The following is an 18,185-nucleotide window of genomic DNA, read 5'->3' on the forward strand; positions in this document are numbered from 1 at the left end:
CTTTTTTTTTGCAGCGAGGCTCCGCCCCCAGCTCACCCCGCGCGGTTGCTGGCCGAGGCCCTGCCTCAACCCGGCAGCCATTGGCCCCTGGGCCTGCATCCACCTGGTAGGGGCGGTGCCGCGAGTCCACTGGGCCCGCCCCCAGCCAACTGCCGTGGCACTTTCGGCTCCCCCCACGGCTCACAGCTCACACTTCCAGTTTGGCAAATTTCGCAACTTTGTACATCAGATAAGGCACACCGGACTATAAGGCACACTTCCGGGTTTGAGGGAAAATTTAGTCAAAAGGGTGCGCCTTATAGTCGTGAAATTAATGTATGTTATGTGTTAGATAAAACCTTTTTAACGTCTGTGTGTGGTTATAATGAATAAACCCCCTGCTGTAAAGTCTCAACACACACAGATCAGGGAGAGATCCTCCTCTGTGTCCTGTGCAGGTAAGAATTCCTGCATCCAAATGCTTCCCATGGGGTTAGAGAGTTTATTTCAGCCAATTTCAATGTCAAGATACAGACGCGAAGCACAGGGGCAGAGGAGGGGGACCTGGGGGAGGGCACTGCGGTCACCAGGAGAAGGGTGGCAGGAACAGAGCAGCTGCTTGGAGGAGAGGAAGGTGGGGCAGGGAGGAAGGAAAACATTGCACTGACCTGTTCACTGTGGGGCAGCAGCAGGCACAGGGGGTCTGTGCAGATCAGCGGTGCTTCCTGGTACCTCTTGCTCCTTTGGGATCCATGTCCTAAAGTGGCTCCTCCCAGGTCAGTAACATGAAGGAGAAAGTGCCGAGATCACCAGGATCTCCCCATTCCTGTCCTGCTGGCTCCTCTCTGTACCCTGTTCCAGTGTTCACTCTGTGGGTCACAGAGCAGTACGGAAAATGTTTTACAACTTTGACTACATTGGAATTCCACAACCTTAGGTGTTAACTGATCTTTTTTTTTTTTCTTTGCCACAAAACAAAGTGGCCTTGGTCTTTGTGAATGGTTCAGCATTTCCTCTTGATAAGAAACACTCCTTCCCAGGAGAATGTCCCTTCTCTTACTGGCTTCCCTTTACCAACAGTTCCTTGTTCTCTCCCCTAAGAGGAGAGCTGCTGTGCCTCCAGCAGCAGAGGGATGCTGGTGGTGCTGCTCGCACTGCTGCTGGCAGTGCTGGTGAGGCAGCTGGCTGCTTGTCAGAATCAACTCCCAATCTGGGAATAGCTCCAGGATCATTGCTAAAAGATGCCTGGGCCCAAAGAAGAACAACTGAGCTGCTCCCCATTCTATTCCCATCTCATCCTCATCCCTGCTCCCCATCCCCACCCCGCTGCCCATCCTCACCCCATCCCATCACATCCCACAGGTTTCCCAGGAGGCAGCCGCTCCACCACTCTGACTGTGGTAGGTCAGGTCCTGCTGTCCTCCAGTGGGGAGATGTGGGATTGCCGGCATCCAGATCACCTCCAGCCCTCTTCTGACCGTCTCCTGACCCTCTGAAAGTGCCTCCAACACCCCAAACCATACTCTAGGCCACCTGTTTCCCCCCAACTCCCTGATCGTGCCCGGTCCACCTGGGACCCCAACAGTTTTTCTGCTCCTCCTGGCAGAGGAGCCAGAGGAACCAACTCCTGTAGAGTTCTAGGATCCAGGTAGGAGGAGGGAAGCCCAGATCCCATGTGCTCACAGGAGAACACAGGATGATAAATGTGGCTGGAGCCAGTGGAGAAAAGCATAAGGAGGGTCTGCAGTGGTTTTGGGGTGAGTCCTGTAACAAGAACCAAGAGCACATGGCCAAAGGGAAAAGTTCAAGGCAATGTCACCTTTAATATCACAGCACTCAGTGAATACAACCACCAGAGACCCCTCTGGATGATCCTCCAGGACCATGAAAGGGCTTTGAGAAGGAGATGAATTCATGGAAATGAGTCCTAGGAAAGTGATATTTAGGTATTAGATAAGAAATATACTTTAATGACTGTGTGTAGTTGCAATGGATGAAGCCCATTGTAAAGTCTCACCACATGCAGAACAAGGAGAGATCCCTCTGTGTGTCTAGTGCAGGTAAAGAATTCCTTCTTCCTAATGCTTCCCATTGTGTTAGAAAATTTATTCTGGCTGATTTTTGTATCACTCCCAATTCCCATCTCCACTCCCCATCCATCCCATCCCATCCCATCCCATCCCATCCCATCCCATCCCATCCCATCCCATCCCATCCCATCCCATCCCATCCCATCCCATCCCATCCCATCCCAAGGCCACTCTCTGCCTTGAAGCGCAGCCGGTTGGGCTCTGCTACCCTCCAGTTAGGACATTTGGCACCAGCAGCCTCCAGAGCCTTCCCAACCACATCCAGACTCTTCCAGAACCCTCCAGACACCACTGACAATCTCCTGACCCACTCTGGGACTGCCTTTTCCCCTAAGTCATTCAGGATCCTGCTCCACTCCACCAAGGACCATGAGCAGTGTTTCTGCTTCTCCCAGCCATTCGTCCTCTTACACGTTAAAATCAACAATTGATCAAAGAAATGACACTTAACAGCATTTAGTTGAAAAGGTAAATGACTTAACCTCACTTACAGGCCTGACTCAATGAGATATCTCAGGTACTGAAACCCCTGGGAGAGCAGCATTGCTCCCACATTTGCCATGGCAGATGCACACGTGTGTGCACACAGACAGAGTCAGTGCAAGGTCCCTGTGAGAAATTCCCCTCGGAGGCAGGGAAATGCTCACTCTGGATCCGTTTGCATCTCCTCACTGTGCCAAGGGCTGAGCCTCGAGCACTGGGGGATCGGCCCAGGACCCATCGGTGTTCAGGGATCACCCGAGGGCAGCAAACGGGAGAGATCCCGGCTGGGAGAGGCCCCACTCCCAGGGAGGTTCTGGTCAGCACTGCTGGGGCCAGGAGAGCTCCAAGGGTCTCCTTTTGGAATGTTGTTTGCAGGGCCCCAAGAGATGGGCTTCAGTCACAGCCATGTTTCATCCTGGCCACACTTTGGGCTGGCAGCTTTCTGTGAAAGTGTGGGAACAGGGATGTTGTGCCATCCAGGGAAGTGAACTGATTTCCAAGGGTGTCCCTAAAACCCAGGAGGTTGTTGGAGAGCAGCAGTTCCTGGGAGCAGAGGGTGTTTCTGATGAGCTGCAGAGGAGCTGAGCCCAGGGGCTGCTCCTCAAGGCTGATGCCTAAGGAGCATTTCTGAGATCCCAGTGCAGCCTGGAAAGGGGGAGGGGATGCACCAGCAGAGGGAGGGTGACACTGTGGATATTTATTGATCAGGTGGTTCAAGGAATCCCTCAGCCACTGTCCCAGAGTCCCTCAGCAGTGCAGCAAGAGGAATCACCAGACTCAGAGCGCAGCATCCACGACAGGATCATCGATGCCAGCAGAGTTTTCTTCTGGCTCCTCAAAGATCCTCTGGAGGGAGAGCCAGAGGCACCCCACAGAGCAGGGCCTCCAGGAGCTCCCTACCAAGAAGTAGATGAAGGGTTTGATGCTGCTGTGGATGCAGGTGAGCAGGAAAAAAAACTGGGAGGAGAAAATGATATAGCTGAACACCTGCAGTAAATTCCTGAGGCTGAAGGGCAGAGTGAAGAGCACAGAGAGGCAGATAACAATGTCCAGCCTCTTGAGTTGCTGCTGATGGGAGCTAGACTTGGCTTTAATGAAGATGATTGTGCTGGAAATGAGCATGAGGGGAGTACAGAGGAGGAGATCAAAGGCATACTTTGAGATGAGAGGCACCCAGCAGTGCTCAGGTAGATGGGATGGGCACAGCAAAATTGCAAGGAAAGTGAAGACAATGATGGAGAGTGCCCAGAGTCTAACACATACCACCCATGTCAGGTGCTGGGGACGGTGGCAGCAGTGCCAGAGTGGGCAGAGGATGGACCTGCACCTCTTCATGTTGATGAATGTCAGCAGGTACAGCCACAGGCTGCAGGACACCAGAGGCAGGCGCAAAACCAGCCACACGTACTGCAAGGGCATGATGGCAGAGCAGGACACATCCTCCAGCAGGAAAAGCAGACTGGAGGGGACCAGAAAGAGGAGGAAGAGGAAGTCAAAAAAAGTCAGAATGAGGATGTAACGGATGGTGCTGTTCCTGTACAAATGGCGGGAGAAGAGGAGCCAAAGGACAGTCCCATTCCCAGCCAGCCCACAGAGGCAGATGAGCAGTGCCACACTGTGTATGGCCACGTTGGTGACATCTGTCTCACAGAGATCGTCCCCTTCAGTGGGTGAGGCAGGAGATGGGGACACGGTGGTCACCTCCATGGATGGACACTGGGCAGGCAGTGGGATGTGGTCCCTGGCTGTGGTCAGTGTGGATGGGATTCAGTGCTTGGAGAATCCAGGGATGGACCATGCAGCTCCTCAGCAGCTCCCTGCAGTGGGAAGGACTCAGTGGGGAGGAGTGAGATGTGCAGGGGAGGAGGGTGGGAGTTGGGAGGGATGTGGAAGGGAAGCACAGGGCAGAGGAGTGGGGACCTGGGGAGGGCACTGCGGTCACCAGGAGAGGGTGGCAGGAACAGAGCAGCTGCTGGAGGAGAGGAAGGTGGGGCAGGGAGGAAGGAAAACATTGCACTGACCTGTTCACTGTGGGGCAGCAGCAGGCACAGGGGGTCTGTGCAGATCAGCGGTGCTTCCTGGTACCTCTTGCTCCTTTGGGATCCATGTCCTAAAGTGGATCCTCCCAGGTCAGTAACATGAAGGAGAAAGTGCCCAGATCACCAGGAGCTCCCATTCCATTCCTGCTGGTTCTCTCTCTGCCCTCTCCTTGTGTTGTTTCCCAAGGCTCGGTGGAATCATGGGAGAGTCGGAAATTGCATCTTTGACTACGTCTGAATTTCACGTCAGAATTTCATCAAAATATCCTCAGATATTTTTCTTTTTTTTTTCCTGCCACAGAGGAAGTAGCTCGACACATAGATTTCTTTCAATGGCTCCTCATTTCCTCCTGACTGGAAACACCCTTCCCAATGGGACATTCTCCAGCTGCCTTCCCTCTCTCAGCAAATTTCCACCATTCCTTATTTGTCTTCCTTGAGGGGTCATTGTCCCTCCCGCAGTAGAGGGATGCTGCTGTTGCTGGTGGCACTGAAATGCTGGGAGTGCTGGCAGTGCTGTTGAAGAATCCGGCTTCTTGTCAGAAACAATTCCCATTCTTGGAAGATCTCCAGAATCATTGCCAAAACCCCGCCTGGGCTCAAGAAAGCATAGCCGAACCAGGAATCCAAGAACTCCAAGAACACTGAGCCAAGAATTTCTGTAATTCTTCAGCAGACTCACGCAGTCCAACAGAAGGACAACCATTATCTGCTTGCAGCCAGGTTATCAGCACTTAGAACCCACATTAATTACTGCCAATTCCCTTAATGATGCAATGAAATTATTAGAGACCAGATTTTGAGGTGCTATGATCTTCTATCCAGCCCTTCATGAGAGCTCATCCTCCCCCTTCTCAGACTTGGAATAACATGTGGTTGATATTACCTGACCCCATCCCTCTGGGCAACCTGTGCCAGGGCCTCAGCACCCTCACAGGGAAGGATTTCATCCCAATATCCAATCTGAACCCACCCTCTGGCAGTTAGAAGCCATTCCTCTTTTCCTGTCACTCCATGACCGTGTCCAAAGTCCCTCTCCAACTCTCCAGAAGCCCCTTTAGCTCATGGATCATGGAGTGTTTGCACTTGCAAGGATTTTCCTGGTGAGGGGATGTGAGATTCCATAGCTGGGGACACAAACGCGGTGTCAGCAGGGAAGAGAGGGGACAGTTCTGGTCCCAGGGCCACCACAAGTGCCAGTTTCCAGCAGGAGCATCCCAGATCCCTGAGGCATGTCAGCCTAGGTAGGAATCATGTCAGCTCAGCTTTCCAGGAATTCCTTGGAATTCACTGTAGGCTGCTGTCTGACTCCAAAGGCAGTGTAGAAGATGAGTCAGATGAAACCTGCAACTTTCTAAGGGTTGTATCCTTGAGAGCAGCATTAATTCACAACTTCTCAGAAGAAATGAGATTGCTGAAATCCTAAATCTTCCCTGTGATGTGTGTATGTACTGCAGCTAAAACACAGAATTTATTTTTCCATGAACCCTCTTGAAAACTGCATGGTGACAGTAAAGTACTGCTGAAATTGTGGCAAAACTAGATTTGAAATAGAAATCAAAGTTCAGCAGCATATTTGTAGTGCAGGATCCTAAGGATCCACCCCAGGGAAAAGAGGGGGCAAATTCAGGCAGTTCAAATGACAAGATTTTGGGGATTGGGGTTGCTTTAAAATGAAAGAGGAAGCTGACACAGAGACAAACTGCTTTTGCCGTGGGTCTCATTGCTGAGGCTCTGTGCTGTTTCTCATTTCCTGGAGAAAGTCAGGAGCAGATTAGAAGCAGAGCCCTGATCCTGTCATAGGCTCTGCAATAGTTCCCTGTCTGTGAGAGCCCGGGAGAACAGGAGCCAGCACGGAGAACAGGGGTTGTGGCAGGAGCTGGGACAGACCCCGCGCCGGACGCTGCTCGGGCTCACCCCGAGGGCTTTGCTCCCCTTTCCCAAGTGACCATTCCAGGGAACCTCTGAAGATCCCGACCCAGGGACAGCAGCTGGTGTGTGTGAGCTGATGTGAGTGCACTGCGGTGAAGTTCTCCAGGCTGTGAGTGGAAACAAGGTCAGACTCTTTTTGAACTTAATCAGTGCCTCCTCCTTGGATGGAACATGGTCATCCCATATTTTTTTCAGGGAATACCCATATGTAGGGTATTAAAAGCTATAAACCTTGTGGGAAAATGGAGGGAATATTGAAATGAGTGTCCTGCTGAAGGAATGCAGCAGCTCAGTGATATCAGCTGACACCTGAGAATCCAGGCTGGATCCATGCCAAAGCCATTTGCTCTCTGATATCTCCATGGGCAATTCTTTCCTTCCCCAATGGTTTTCCTCCTCCAGCTCTGTCCTGTCCACAGCCAGGAAGGAGGTGTCTCCCTGGCTTTTGTGCCAGGCACCCCAGACCTGTCTCCCATGGTCTTGCTTGCCATCTGTCCTGTGCCTTGCCGCTCCCTGTGCTGCTCCACATGGAAGCTGCGGGTGTGAAAAGATGGGCAAAGCCACGTTTGGGGGACAGCAGGATTTCCATGGTGTGTCTGTCTGTCACCCCTGCAGCTGTGAGAGGGGAAGGAGCAGCAGCAGAGGTGTCACAATGAGCACATTGTCCCCGGCCACGGAGGGATCCAGCCCGGTGGGAAGGCATCCCAAGGGAGCTGGAATGAGGAGAACCACTCCAGCCGGACCCACTGTGCCCACAGGCTCTGGATCCCGCTCCGTCCCTGCCCGGTGCCGCCCATCCCGCTCTTCCCCAGCTCCAGCCCCGATCCCGAGCGCTGCTGGCTCTGCCCCATCCCGGCTCCCGGGGCAGCTGCGGGCACACCGGAGCCTTCCCCGGCTCCTGCCACAGCAGCGACGTGCCCTAAACCCAGCAAAGAGCCCGTGTGTCTGCCTTCCCCCTCTTCCTCCGAAGAGGATTTGAGTTTATCAGATTAGAACAATTCCACCGAGCCGTGGGAAAAGATCCGGGCGGGGCAGTAAAGGAAAAGGATTGGGAAATTGCTTCTAAGATCGCGGCTTTCCCAGTGACAAACAGGAGGGGGAAGCTGGCCTGAGACGGGAACTTCTCGTGTACGGGGCGAGAAAAGAGCTGTGCAAAGCTGCTGAGGATTACAGAAAAGGTTCTCCTTTCTTTAACAATCCGATCGGGGCTCCCTTTGCAGCTGGTACCCACCCTGATAACCGGGCTGCACGGCACGGGTCTGGCACGGGCTTGGTGTCTCTGTCCCCCACCCTCCTCTGAAAAGAATTTACAGAGGGGGAGGTAAAATGTATTCAGGGAAAACTTTGTCCAGCAAGACACAGGAAGGGATAAACTGATTTTAATGAAAAACCCCTAGCCTATCAAGAGGGGATGTAACTATTTAGTGCTATAAAAATTTTTTTGGAGGGATTTTCTTTTGTTTGGCAATCAAATTCAAGCTAAAATTATTGCATATGTGTTAACCCTCTGTAATTTGAAACACAAAGCATCTGTGCTGCTGTCCTCAGCTGGGTTCACCCTGAGCAAAGGAGAGTGTAAAGAGCTGTTAATATCCAAACCCCGAGCTGAGAAAAGAATAAATACCCGGCCAGACAACCAGGCTGGTAACACACCTGCACAGGACTTTGTGGAGATGAAACAGGGGGCCAGTGAACTCCACATGAAATCCAACCTAATTGCTGAGACTGTAAGGCACTACCAGCCTCAAACTGCTTGTGCACTGGAACTCAAGAACAGAAAGATTGTTGTGTTAGGAATTACTGATACAGGTGCTAATGTAAGAGTCATCTCAGAATCCAAGTGGCTGCCGAATGGACTCTTGAACCTGCTCCAGGGAACAGCTCCAGCCTGCAGAGCACACAGTTAGTCAAACTCTTGGACCTCAAAACCATCTTATAATACCAGATGTTTCATGGTAAAATCCCCCATAGTCTTGTGGGGAAGAGACATTGTATCCCAGTGGACAACACCCCTAGAGACAAATTTCTGATTGAGCCATTGGACAAAGAAACACCCTTAAACTTAAAAACCCTATAAACCCATATGGAGAAGGCCACTGCTGCAGCTATCCAGCTTGAGCATCACCAAGAGGAAGATACAAAGATACTCCACAAAATACAGAGACTGTTATAATTTGTTTATTCGAGCATTTTTTATGTTAATATGTCCGTTCAATTTGGTGAACTGATTTTGTTATGTTGCAGACATCATCGAGCTAGCTGAAAATTCATTTCTAAAGACAATTATTAATGATCAGTTTTACCCTTTGTTTAAAATACTGATTTTTATGTCTTTGCCAGGACTCCTAGCAGAAAGACATACACAGGTTGGCACCCTAGTGGCACAAAGAATAATGTAAGAATTGTAAGATTTGGAGCACTGCTTACCATCAAAGAACTTCATATGGTGCACATATCATGTGAATTGTTTACCCAGATAATGATGCAACAATTGTCTAGAATGTTATTTTAGACCTGTTCTGGTCTCGCCCTGCTGCCCAGGCTCCTGTGCTGCTCATGGAAACAGCCCCCACGGCAGCTCTGTGCCCTGCTCCTGCTGCCTGTCGTCTCCTTGCCCTTCTTCACCGCTCATTTTGGGTACTGGCCCTTGCTGAGGGTGTTTGATTTCTCTGCCTTTGCCCTCAGCACCTCTCTCCCACTCACCTGTGCCCACAGCAGTGCCCACCCTCTGATTGACTTCCTGGCTGGGAGCTGTGCAGAGGAATTCACCCTCTCTGTTGGTGTTGCCTTCCAGAGGGCATTTCAGGATGTGCTATTGTCAGGGAATAGGAACAACACTGTGGAATCATCATCAATGGGACCATCATGAAACAGAGTCACAGTATCACAGCATAACTTGGTTGGAAGACACCTCCATGATCATCAAGTCCAACCCACGCCATAACTAAACAATGGTTCCAAGAGTCACAGCCAGTCTTTCTTCTAATACATCCAGGGATAGTGACACCACCTCCTACCCAGGCAAAGCATTTCAATACTTTTTTATTATTTCAGTAAAAAACTTTTTCCTAATATCCAACCTGAATTTCCCCTGGCACAGCTTGAGACTGTGTCCTCTGGTTCTGGCAGTGCTGCTTGGTGCAAGAGACCAACCCCAACTGAGCACAGGAAGCTGTAGAAGCTTTCAGGAAGTTGTAGAGAGTGATAAGGTCACCTCTGAGTCTTCTTTTCTCCAGCCTAAAAGGAGTCATCATAAAATAGAACCATAAAATATCCAGGGAAGGGATATTTCCCTTGTGGAAGGGATCCACAAGGATCATGGAGTTCAGCTCCTGGTCCTGCACAGGACATCCCAACAATCACACCCTGTGCCTGAGAGCATTGTCCGTAATCTCCTTCATCTGTCAGGCTGGTGCTGTGTGCAGCAGGGAAACTCCTGCCTGGAGAGGATTCTGGATGACATGAGAAATCATCATGGAATGGATTGGGTTGGAAGGAATCTTAGAGACCATCGCATTCCAACCCTTCTGCCATGGGAACGGATACCCAGGAAACCTCTTGCTTTGAAATCCTTGCTTTGAGTCTTTCCTGTTTAACAGGTCTGAGCTTTCTCTGTCTCAGAAATGAGCTTCCCTTCCCTGTGGAATGTTAAAACTGAGTAATCAAGGCTGAGAGCTTTTCCCAGTGGATTTTTTGGTGTGTATCCTTAAAAACAGCATGCAGATGGATAAGAAATCTTGGCACTGCAGTGCAGAACAATTCCTGGGCAAATCCCTTCCATCTCCAGCAGGTCCTGACACATGGGAAGACCCTGTGGAGGCTTCACACTGAGCTGTGTTGTGCAGGGCAGTGTGCAGGCGTTTGGGATGGCCCGTGGGAGGCTTTGCCCAAAATGCACACTGAGTTTGGGGCTGTGGGCTGTCATGTGAGTTGTTGAAGGATGGTCTTTAATGATCCTTCCAACACAAACCATTATAGGATCCCATGGAAAATAGGAAGCTCACGTAGGAAGTAGCCTGGGTGACACAGGAGACAAGAATGTGCTTGGAAGTGGAAAAAGTGCATTGGAGGATCATGATCCTTCTACACATGCCTTGGGAGGGACTCCCTGGCTGAGTTGTTCTCTCCTTGACAAGATGTTGTGCCATGGAAAGTTTCTGCTTTGCAAGAAAAAGGGAGACAGGAAAACAGGGGACAGGGAGAGGAAAAACCCTTTCAGATGTGGAAGTTTCTCTGCTCTGTTAATTATTAACAATTCTCTTAATAAATGCTTTTTAGATATTTTACCTCACGTGTGTCTCCCAAGCCTGACTCAGCACCCATGGCTTGCACTCTCCCTTCCCTTTCCAGGAGCAGTGGCACCTTGCTTTCCCGTGGATTGAAGGCAGTGGGAAAGGAGGGACACCTTCCCCCTGGGTAAGAGATGTGGCTGCTGCCCAGGTCTGTCCCAGGAGGAATGAGGAGATCTTGGCACTGCCAACATCATCCCAACCATTGCAGGCACTGCCTTAGGAAGAGCTCTGGTATGAGACAGGTACCTGCCCTCCTCACAGATCAGCCAGGATCTTTAGAATGGGATAAAATAAGGAAATGAGGCATTTTGGACACTGTTCACCAGGGACAAGCTCTGCAGAGAAGCCTGGATGTTGTTTATTCAACAAATTCTGAGGTCAGAGTAATCACACTGGAAACAAAACAAAAAAATAAACACAAATCTGATGTAGGGGTAATAACAAAATGACAAAGATCAGTACAAGATGGATGTTGGCTGAAGTTGCTGTGCAGAGTCCCTGTTCAGCTCCTCCTGAGGGTGGCCAGGTTCAGGATGGAGGTGATCAAGGGATTCCTTGGATTTTGATGCTGGAGAACCAGGGGGTGGTCTCATGCTGCCGAACAGCAGCATAACCCGTAATTTCTGTGCAATTAAATGGTCCAAGCCTCTGGTGATGTGAATTTCCATGTTGAAAGCTCTTTTTGTTCACAGGCACCAGGATTCAGTGGAGGTCACCTTTGAGCCTGCACTTTACTCAGAAGGATTTAATTCTGGAATTAAAGAATGTGACAAATTCCCAATGAAAGTACAAGGGAATGTTGCTGTCCCTGCCCAGCTCTGCAGCCCTACCTGGTGTCTCTTCCCATCAGCTGGGAATGCAGGGCTGGCTCTGCTGGACAGAAGGGGAATGAGGCTCTGTGTGATCCCAACCCCTCTCCTGCCATCCAGAGGCACCAGCCCCTCAGGGATTTGGGAAATCACTGCCACCCTGTGCTGGGTGTGTCCCCAGGCCTTAAGGTGTCACATTCTTTGCAGGCAGGAGATCCCTCAAAACACCAAGAAACTCATCTGGGCAGCCAAAGGAGATGGAGTTCATTCCCTGGGGCCCAGGCAATGAGGGTCACTCCATGGGGAATAGAGCTGGGGAACAGCACTGAGCCCAGCTGCACTGCCTGGAGCCATGTGGGCAGGGCAGGGAGGAGGAAAGCCATGCTCCAATGTGCTCCATGGCAAAGCATCCCTCCCACATTGCCCCTGGCAATGCCCCTGCTCCCTTCTCCTGCAGGAGTGCACCAGCACAGGGAGGGTGATGCTGTGGATATTTATTCATCAGGTGACTCCAGGAAAGCTGTGCCGAGGTCCTTCAGCAGAGCAGTGGAAGGGATCAACAGGCTCAGACCCCTGTGTCCCTGTGGGCATCATCACTGCTGGTAGGTTTTTTTTCCTTTTCCTCCTCAAAGACCCTCTGGAGGGAGAGCTGGAGGGACTCCATGGAGCAGGGACTCCAGCACCTCCCTGCCAAGAAGTAGATGAAGGGTTTGATGGTGCTGTGGATGCAGGTGAGCAGGAAAAAAACCTCTGAGGACACAGAGAAATATCCGATCTGCTGCAGGGAATTGAAGAGGAGAATGAGGAGAGTGAAGAACATAATGATGAAGACAACGATGTCTCGCCTCTTGAGTTGCTGCTTCCTGGAGCCACGTTTGGCCTTGGTGATGTCGATTGTGGGGATAATGAACAAGGGCGCAGCAAAGAGGAGCAGGATGATGGTGTACATGGAGATGAGAGATGCCCTGCACTGCTCCTGCTGTTGTGATGGGCACAGGGAAGTCAGCGTGGGAATGAGAGTGAAGAGAGCAAAGAAGGCCCATAATTGGAGACTTTGCACCACCAACCACAGGCGATCGGGAGCGTTGCAGCCGCAGCAGAGTTCCCACAGTTCGAGAATATTGGCCCCATATCTGCTGAGCACCAGCCGGAAAAGCCCCCAGATATAGGAGAGCTCTGACACCTGGAAAACGAAGCTCAGGTACATCAAGGGCAATATAGGAGTGCAGGACAGGTCCTCCACCAGGAGGAGGAGGCCAGAGGGGACTGTGAAGAGAAGGAAGTCAGCAACAGCCAGGTTAAAGATGGCATAGGTACGGCTTTGCAGGCTGTAGAGGCAAATGACAGCCCCGTTCCCAGCCAGCCCACAGAGGCAGATGAGCAGTGTCACACTGTGCATGGCCACGTTGGTGACATCTGCCTCACAGAGATCGTCCCCTTCAGTGGGTGAGGCAGGAGATGGGCACACGGTGGTCACCTCCATGGATGGACTCTGGGCAGGCAGTGGGATGTGGTCCCTGGCTGTGGTCAGAGTGGATGAGAGTCAGTGGCTGGAGAATCCAGGGATGGACCATGCAGCTCCTCAGCAGCTCCCTGCAGTGAGAAGGATTCAGTGGGGAGGAGTGGGATGTGCAGGGGACAAGAGTGGTGGAAACTGTGGGGTGAGAGAGGGAAATGGGAGGAATGGGATGTTCTGTAGGGGATGTGGAAGGGAAGCACAGGGCAGAGGAGGGGGGACCTGGGGAGGGCACTGCGGTCACCAGGAGAGGGTGGCAGGAACAGAGCAGCTGCTGGAGGAGAGGAAGGTGGGGCAGGGAGGAAGGAAAACATTGCACTGACCTGTTCACTGTGGGGCAGCAGCAGGCACAGGGGGTCTGTGCAGATCAGCGGTGCTTCCTGGTACCTCTTGCTCCTTTGGGATCCATGTCCTAAAGCGGATCCTCCCAGGTCAGTAACATGAAGGAGAAAGTGCCCAGATCACCAGGAGCTCCCCATTCCCGTCCTGCTGGGTCTCTCTGTGCCCTGTCCCACTGTTGTTTCCCAAATAACCGATGGAATCACGGGGCAGTCAGAAGGGGTTTTACGACTTCGGATCCATCAGAATTCCACAGCCTTGCGCTTATTGACCGTGATTTTTCCCCCCTACAAAGCAGGGGTCTTTTTCTTTGTTGAAAGAAACGACGCCACACTTCTTAAACATTTAAAAGTTTATTATAAAGAACACCAACGGACATAATAATGTAAAAGGAACAGCGTTGAGTGCTCACCCACAGGCACACTGCCCACCCCAGTAACAGCCTTATATACTCCGGGTAAGCCAACCCCTGGTAAGCCAAGCCCCACACTCAAACATTTTCCACTCCTCCGACACAGCTCCTCCTTCGTCCCGGAGCTTGTGCATTCCTTGTGGCTTCAACTCCTCACAATGGTCAGAGATCAGCATTACAGCATTCAGCATGAACACAACACTCACATTAGAAAAACTCCACATCTGAACAGAGCTTCTTTAACATTATAACACACACAATATTCATTCAACATTTGTGAGAGCCAATCACCATAGCACCTGTTTATAACATCTGAAAATGGCTCCTCATTTCCCCCTAATGAGAAACATTCCTGCCCAGGAGAGTGTCCCATTCTCCAACTGCCTTCCCTCACCTGACAGGCTTCTACCATTCCTCATTTCTCTTCCCTGAGGGCTCATTGTCCCTCCAGCAGCAGAGGGATGCTGGTGGTGCTGGTGGCACTGGAATGCTGGCACTGCTGGTGAAGCATCTGGCTGCTTGTCAGAAGTAACTCACACTCTGGGAAGAGCTCCAGAATCATTCCCAAAACCTCCCCTGGCCTCATGGCAGCATCCCTGGCCCTTGATCTCCCATTTCCATCATTCCAGTGCAGGCTCACACAGCCCAAGGGAAGGACAGCAATCAGCTGCTTGCAGTCAGGTTATCAGCACTTGGAGCCCTCCCTAATTACAGCCAATCCCCTTGGTGATGCAATAAAAGCTGTTGGAGACCAGGGTGCTGTGAGCCACCTCCCAAGCCTTCACCAGAGGTCCTGCTCAGTCCTGGAAACACTTGTGGTTGTTTTTCCCTGATCCCAAACTCTCCCTTTGCCAGCAGGGACACCTTCCACTATGCCAGGTTGCTCCAAACACCATTCAACCTTGTTATTTCCAAGGATGGGGCAGCCACAGCCTCTCTGGGCAACCTGTGCCAGGGCCTCAGCACCCTCACAGGGAAGGATTTCTTCCCAATATCCAATCTGAACCCACCCTCTGGCAGTGGGAAGCCATTCCCCCTTGTCCCGTCACTCCATGCGCTTGTCCAAAGTCCCTCTCCAACTCTCCAGAAGCCCCTTTAGCTCATGGATCATGAAGTGTTTGCACTTGCAAGGATTGTCCTGGTGAGGGGATGTGAGATTCCATAGCTGGGGACACAAACGCGGTGTCAGCAGGGAAGAGAGGTGACAGTTCTGGTCCCAGGGCCACCACAGGCGCCAGTTTCCAGCAGGAGCATCCCAGATCCCTGAGGCATGTCAGCCTGGGTAGGAGTCATGTCACCTCAGTTTTCAAGGAATTCCTTGGAATTCACTGTAGGCTGCTGTCTGACTTCCAGAGGAGTGTAGAAGATGACTCAGATGAAACCTGCAACTTTCTAAGGGTTGTATCCTTGAGAGCAGCTTTGATTCACCTCCTGTCAGAAGAAATGACATTGCTGAAATCCGAAATCATCCCTCTGCTGTGTGCCTGTGCTGCAGCTCATGCACAGAATTTATTCTTCCCTGCATCCTCTTGGAAACTGTGTGGTGACTGTCAGTACCACTGAAATTGTGGTATATGAGTGGCAAAACTGGATTGGAATTAGAAAGTTTAGCAGCACATTTGTAGTGCAGGGTCCTAAGGATCCACCCCAGAAAGAGAGGGGGCAAGTTCAGGCAGTTCAAATGACAAGATTTTGTATTGACTCTTGAGATGGAAATTACTGACTTGTGATCTGAATCCAGATTTACTGTGAGCTCCAGATGCTTATATACCATTTTTAGGAAGGCTAGTAATTTTTTACTACATTCATTGGGTTTAACTAACACTGACAAACTTCACATTTCTACTTGATTCAATCTTCTTTCTTATAAGCAGTCTTGATCCAATCTTCTTGTAATCTTCAAAGCTCTGGTTGTTCTTGCCAAGGCATCTTGGTTATCAAACTGCATATGCTAATTAAATCCACTGTACTATCTCTCTTAGCTCCCACATTTGCCCCATTCATTTCAACTAAAAATACAGTAATTTCACGAATACAAGCCGCAGCAATTTGACAAAAATTTTGGTGGAAACCCGGAAGTGCGGCTAATACACGGGGGCGGCTAATATGTGAATAATTTTCTGGCATTTACAACCCCAGATGTGCCAGCCAGGGCGCTGAGCCAAGCACCTGCCAGTAAAAGCCGGCATTCAGCGATTGTTACAGTGTTACTGTGTTGCCCTGGCTCCCTGCAGGCAGCACAGGGGGCGGGGAGAGAGGCGGGAGAGCTCTCTTCTTCCCTCCTCTGCCGCAGCCCAGGGGAGGACGGGTGGGGGCCCGCGCCGCCATTGCCGCGGCCTGGGGAGGACGGGGGTGGGGGCGCCGCCATTGCCACGGCTCGGGGAGCCGATGGGGGCCCTGCGCCGGCATTGCCACGGCCCGGGGAGGAGAGGGGGGGGCCGCGCCGTCATTGCCGCGGCTCGGGGAGGATGGGGGGGGGGGCGCCGCCATTGCCGCGGCTCGGGGAGCCAACGGGGGCCCTGCGCCGTCATTGCCGCGGCCTGGGGAGGACGGGGTGGGGGGGCGCGCCGCCATTGCCGCCGCCCGGGGAGGAGGGGGGGTGCTCTGCCCCCGCCCTCCGCTGCCGTGGCGGGAGCAGGGGTTGCTCCGTGCCCGGCCAGCGCCGCGGCGGGAGCGGGGCCGGGGTGAGCGAACCCAGAGGCGGCGGCCGGCCCCGAGCGGCAGCACCGGGCTGGGCCACCTGGCCCCATCAGCAGCCCCTAGCGGGCCGAGCCTGCACAGCCTTAGTTGAGCCAGTAAACCCCCCGCCATGCCGCGGTTCTGTTAGTATCTGGCAACTGTGTTGCATGCGGGTCCTCGCTGCGAATGACAGAGCGGCTTATATTCAGGTGCGGCTTATTTATGGACAAAAACCGAAATATTTGCCAACACCCAGAGATGCGGCTTATACTCAGTGCGGCTTGTATTCGTGAATTTACTGTACACTCTTAAGCGACTTGTCTATTCATTTTTTCACACACTGTAAAATACAAGGAATAACCATAACAATATATATTATACTGCCTAGTACTGATAAGCTATTTTAAATAAATTCCTTATCCATCTACTAAGTCCATAAGTCTGTTAGAGGTCAAACAGGTGCTGATGATGTTCTTCTCACAGGCATTCCCTGAAAGTTTCACAATAAAAAAGTTGTTAAAACTGAGAAGTAAAAGGCAAGCAACTGGTAATACAAGGGTTTGACTGAGGTGAGGTGTCCCTTGGGGCCACTGATCTGTATCAAGTGGTGGCTCTCATAGGTGAGGCTGCTTCTCCCGGTGCCTGAAATCACCTGGGGCACTTCAGCAAGGGCACACTGAGAGGGCCATTTGGCTTGAGAGATAACAGTGACTCAGTCTGTCCCCTCTGTCCCTGAGACTGACAAGTGGTGTCTTTTGTTGTTTTAATGTCAGGGTACATTGACATGGGGGGCATTGGTCTAACATGGGCTGTACCCAACATATTTGGGGTGTTATGCACATGCTGCCCCGGTGGTCTGAAAACTCCTGTGGGAAGCAAATGCACAGCTGAATCAAGGAATGTGACTGTGCCCGAGGTTGCCAGGTCCAGTTCAGCACTCCTGCTGTGGCGGGCTGTGGATCGGGGACGTCTGGCCAAGGCTGCTTGTGGCAGCTGGGCTGGGGCTGGCTGTGGTCCGCTCTGCTTTGCAAGCCCCACAAATTTCACAAGCAAAATTCTAAACCCTTTTCCCAATGAGCATCAAAAATGAGTTGGAGTTAACAGTGTCAGAAAAATTAATTCACAAACACCAGAGGTTTATATCCAAAAATGAGACAGGGGAGTCCCCTTTGCTTTATTCGAATAAAGGGAGAGGACACGGGGCATTCCCCTGGGGTCTCTCACATTTTTGGAGGACGCAGCCTCCTTTTTATCCTGTTTTCTGGCCGCATTTTCCTCTCTCTTTCCCCATTAGCTGAAGTACTTGAGAGGCACAGAGTTCCCGGAATGCCTGATACCTGAGATTCCCCTCTAATGTATAACCCCCCTTCTTAATTTTTAATTCTTATAGAATTCATAGTTTTCCGCTCATTGTTTCTTTCATCTTCCAACACCCAGTTTCATTTATCAGCATTCCCACCTTGGGGTATTTCCCCTGGCGCTGCGAAACATGACTGGCACGACGATATTTGCTGTGATATCAAAATCCCCCTCCTCCAGAGCCTTTCCCTTCAATCGCCCCCAGTTTTCATGGGAGTCAGGAGGGAATAAATCTGGCTCAGCATTTGGATGTGTT

General features: G+C 51.4%; 3 protein-coding genes across 4 annotated transcripts in view; all 3 read right to left on the reverse strand.

Moving 5' to 3' along the window:
- LOC116998061 (mas-related G-protein coupled receptor member H-like) overlaps positions 1-781 on the reverse strand; it is a 5,631-nt gene extending 4,850 nt beyond the window's left edge. Inside the window, 1 exon segment of the mRNA XM_033063389.1 lies at positions 648-781. The gene's annotated coding sequence lies outside the window, so the exon portion shown is untranslated.
- Positions 782-2,562: 1,781 nt separating this feature from the next.
- LOC116998059 (mas-related G-protein coupled receptor member H-like) lies at positions 2,563-4,769 on the reverse strand. 2 transcript variants are annotated; one of them, XM_033063387.2, is made up of 2 exons: positions 4,574-4,769; positions 2,563-4,297 (listed from the first exon to the last, which is right to left on the reverse strand). In XM_033063387.2, exon 2 carries the CDS (start codon positions 4,257-4,259, stop codon positions 3,330-3,332), a length of 930 nt encoding a protein of 309 aa, XP_032919278.2. In that variant the 5' UTR covers positions 4,260-4,297; positions 4,574-4,769; the 3' UTR covers positions 2,563-3,329. The 2 variants fall into 2 exon arrangements, 1 of the variants encoding a protein (XP_032919278.2); XR_004418290.1 differs by lacking the exon at positions 2,563-4,297 and adding an exon at positions 4,298-4,369.
- A 7,420-nt stretch (positions 4,770-12,189) lies between these two features.
- Positions 12,190-13,107, reverse strand: LOC122149406 (mas-related G-protein coupled receptor member H-like). Its single transcript, XM_042779408.1, has one exon. The coding sequence runs from the start codon at positions 13,105-13,107 to the stop codon at positions 12,190-12,192; it is 918 nt and encodes a 305-aa protein (XP_042635342.1).
- Between the last annotated feature and the right edge of the window lie 5,078 nt (positions 13,108-18,185).

The sequence above is a fragment of the Catharus ustulatus genome, chromosome 6 (genome assembly GCF_009819885.2).
Source record: "Catharus ustulatus isolate bCatUst1 chromosome 6, bCatUst1.pri.v2, whole genome shotgun sequence".
NCBI lineage: Eukaryota > Metazoa > Chordata > Aves > Passeriformes > Turdidae > Catharus > Catharus ustulatus.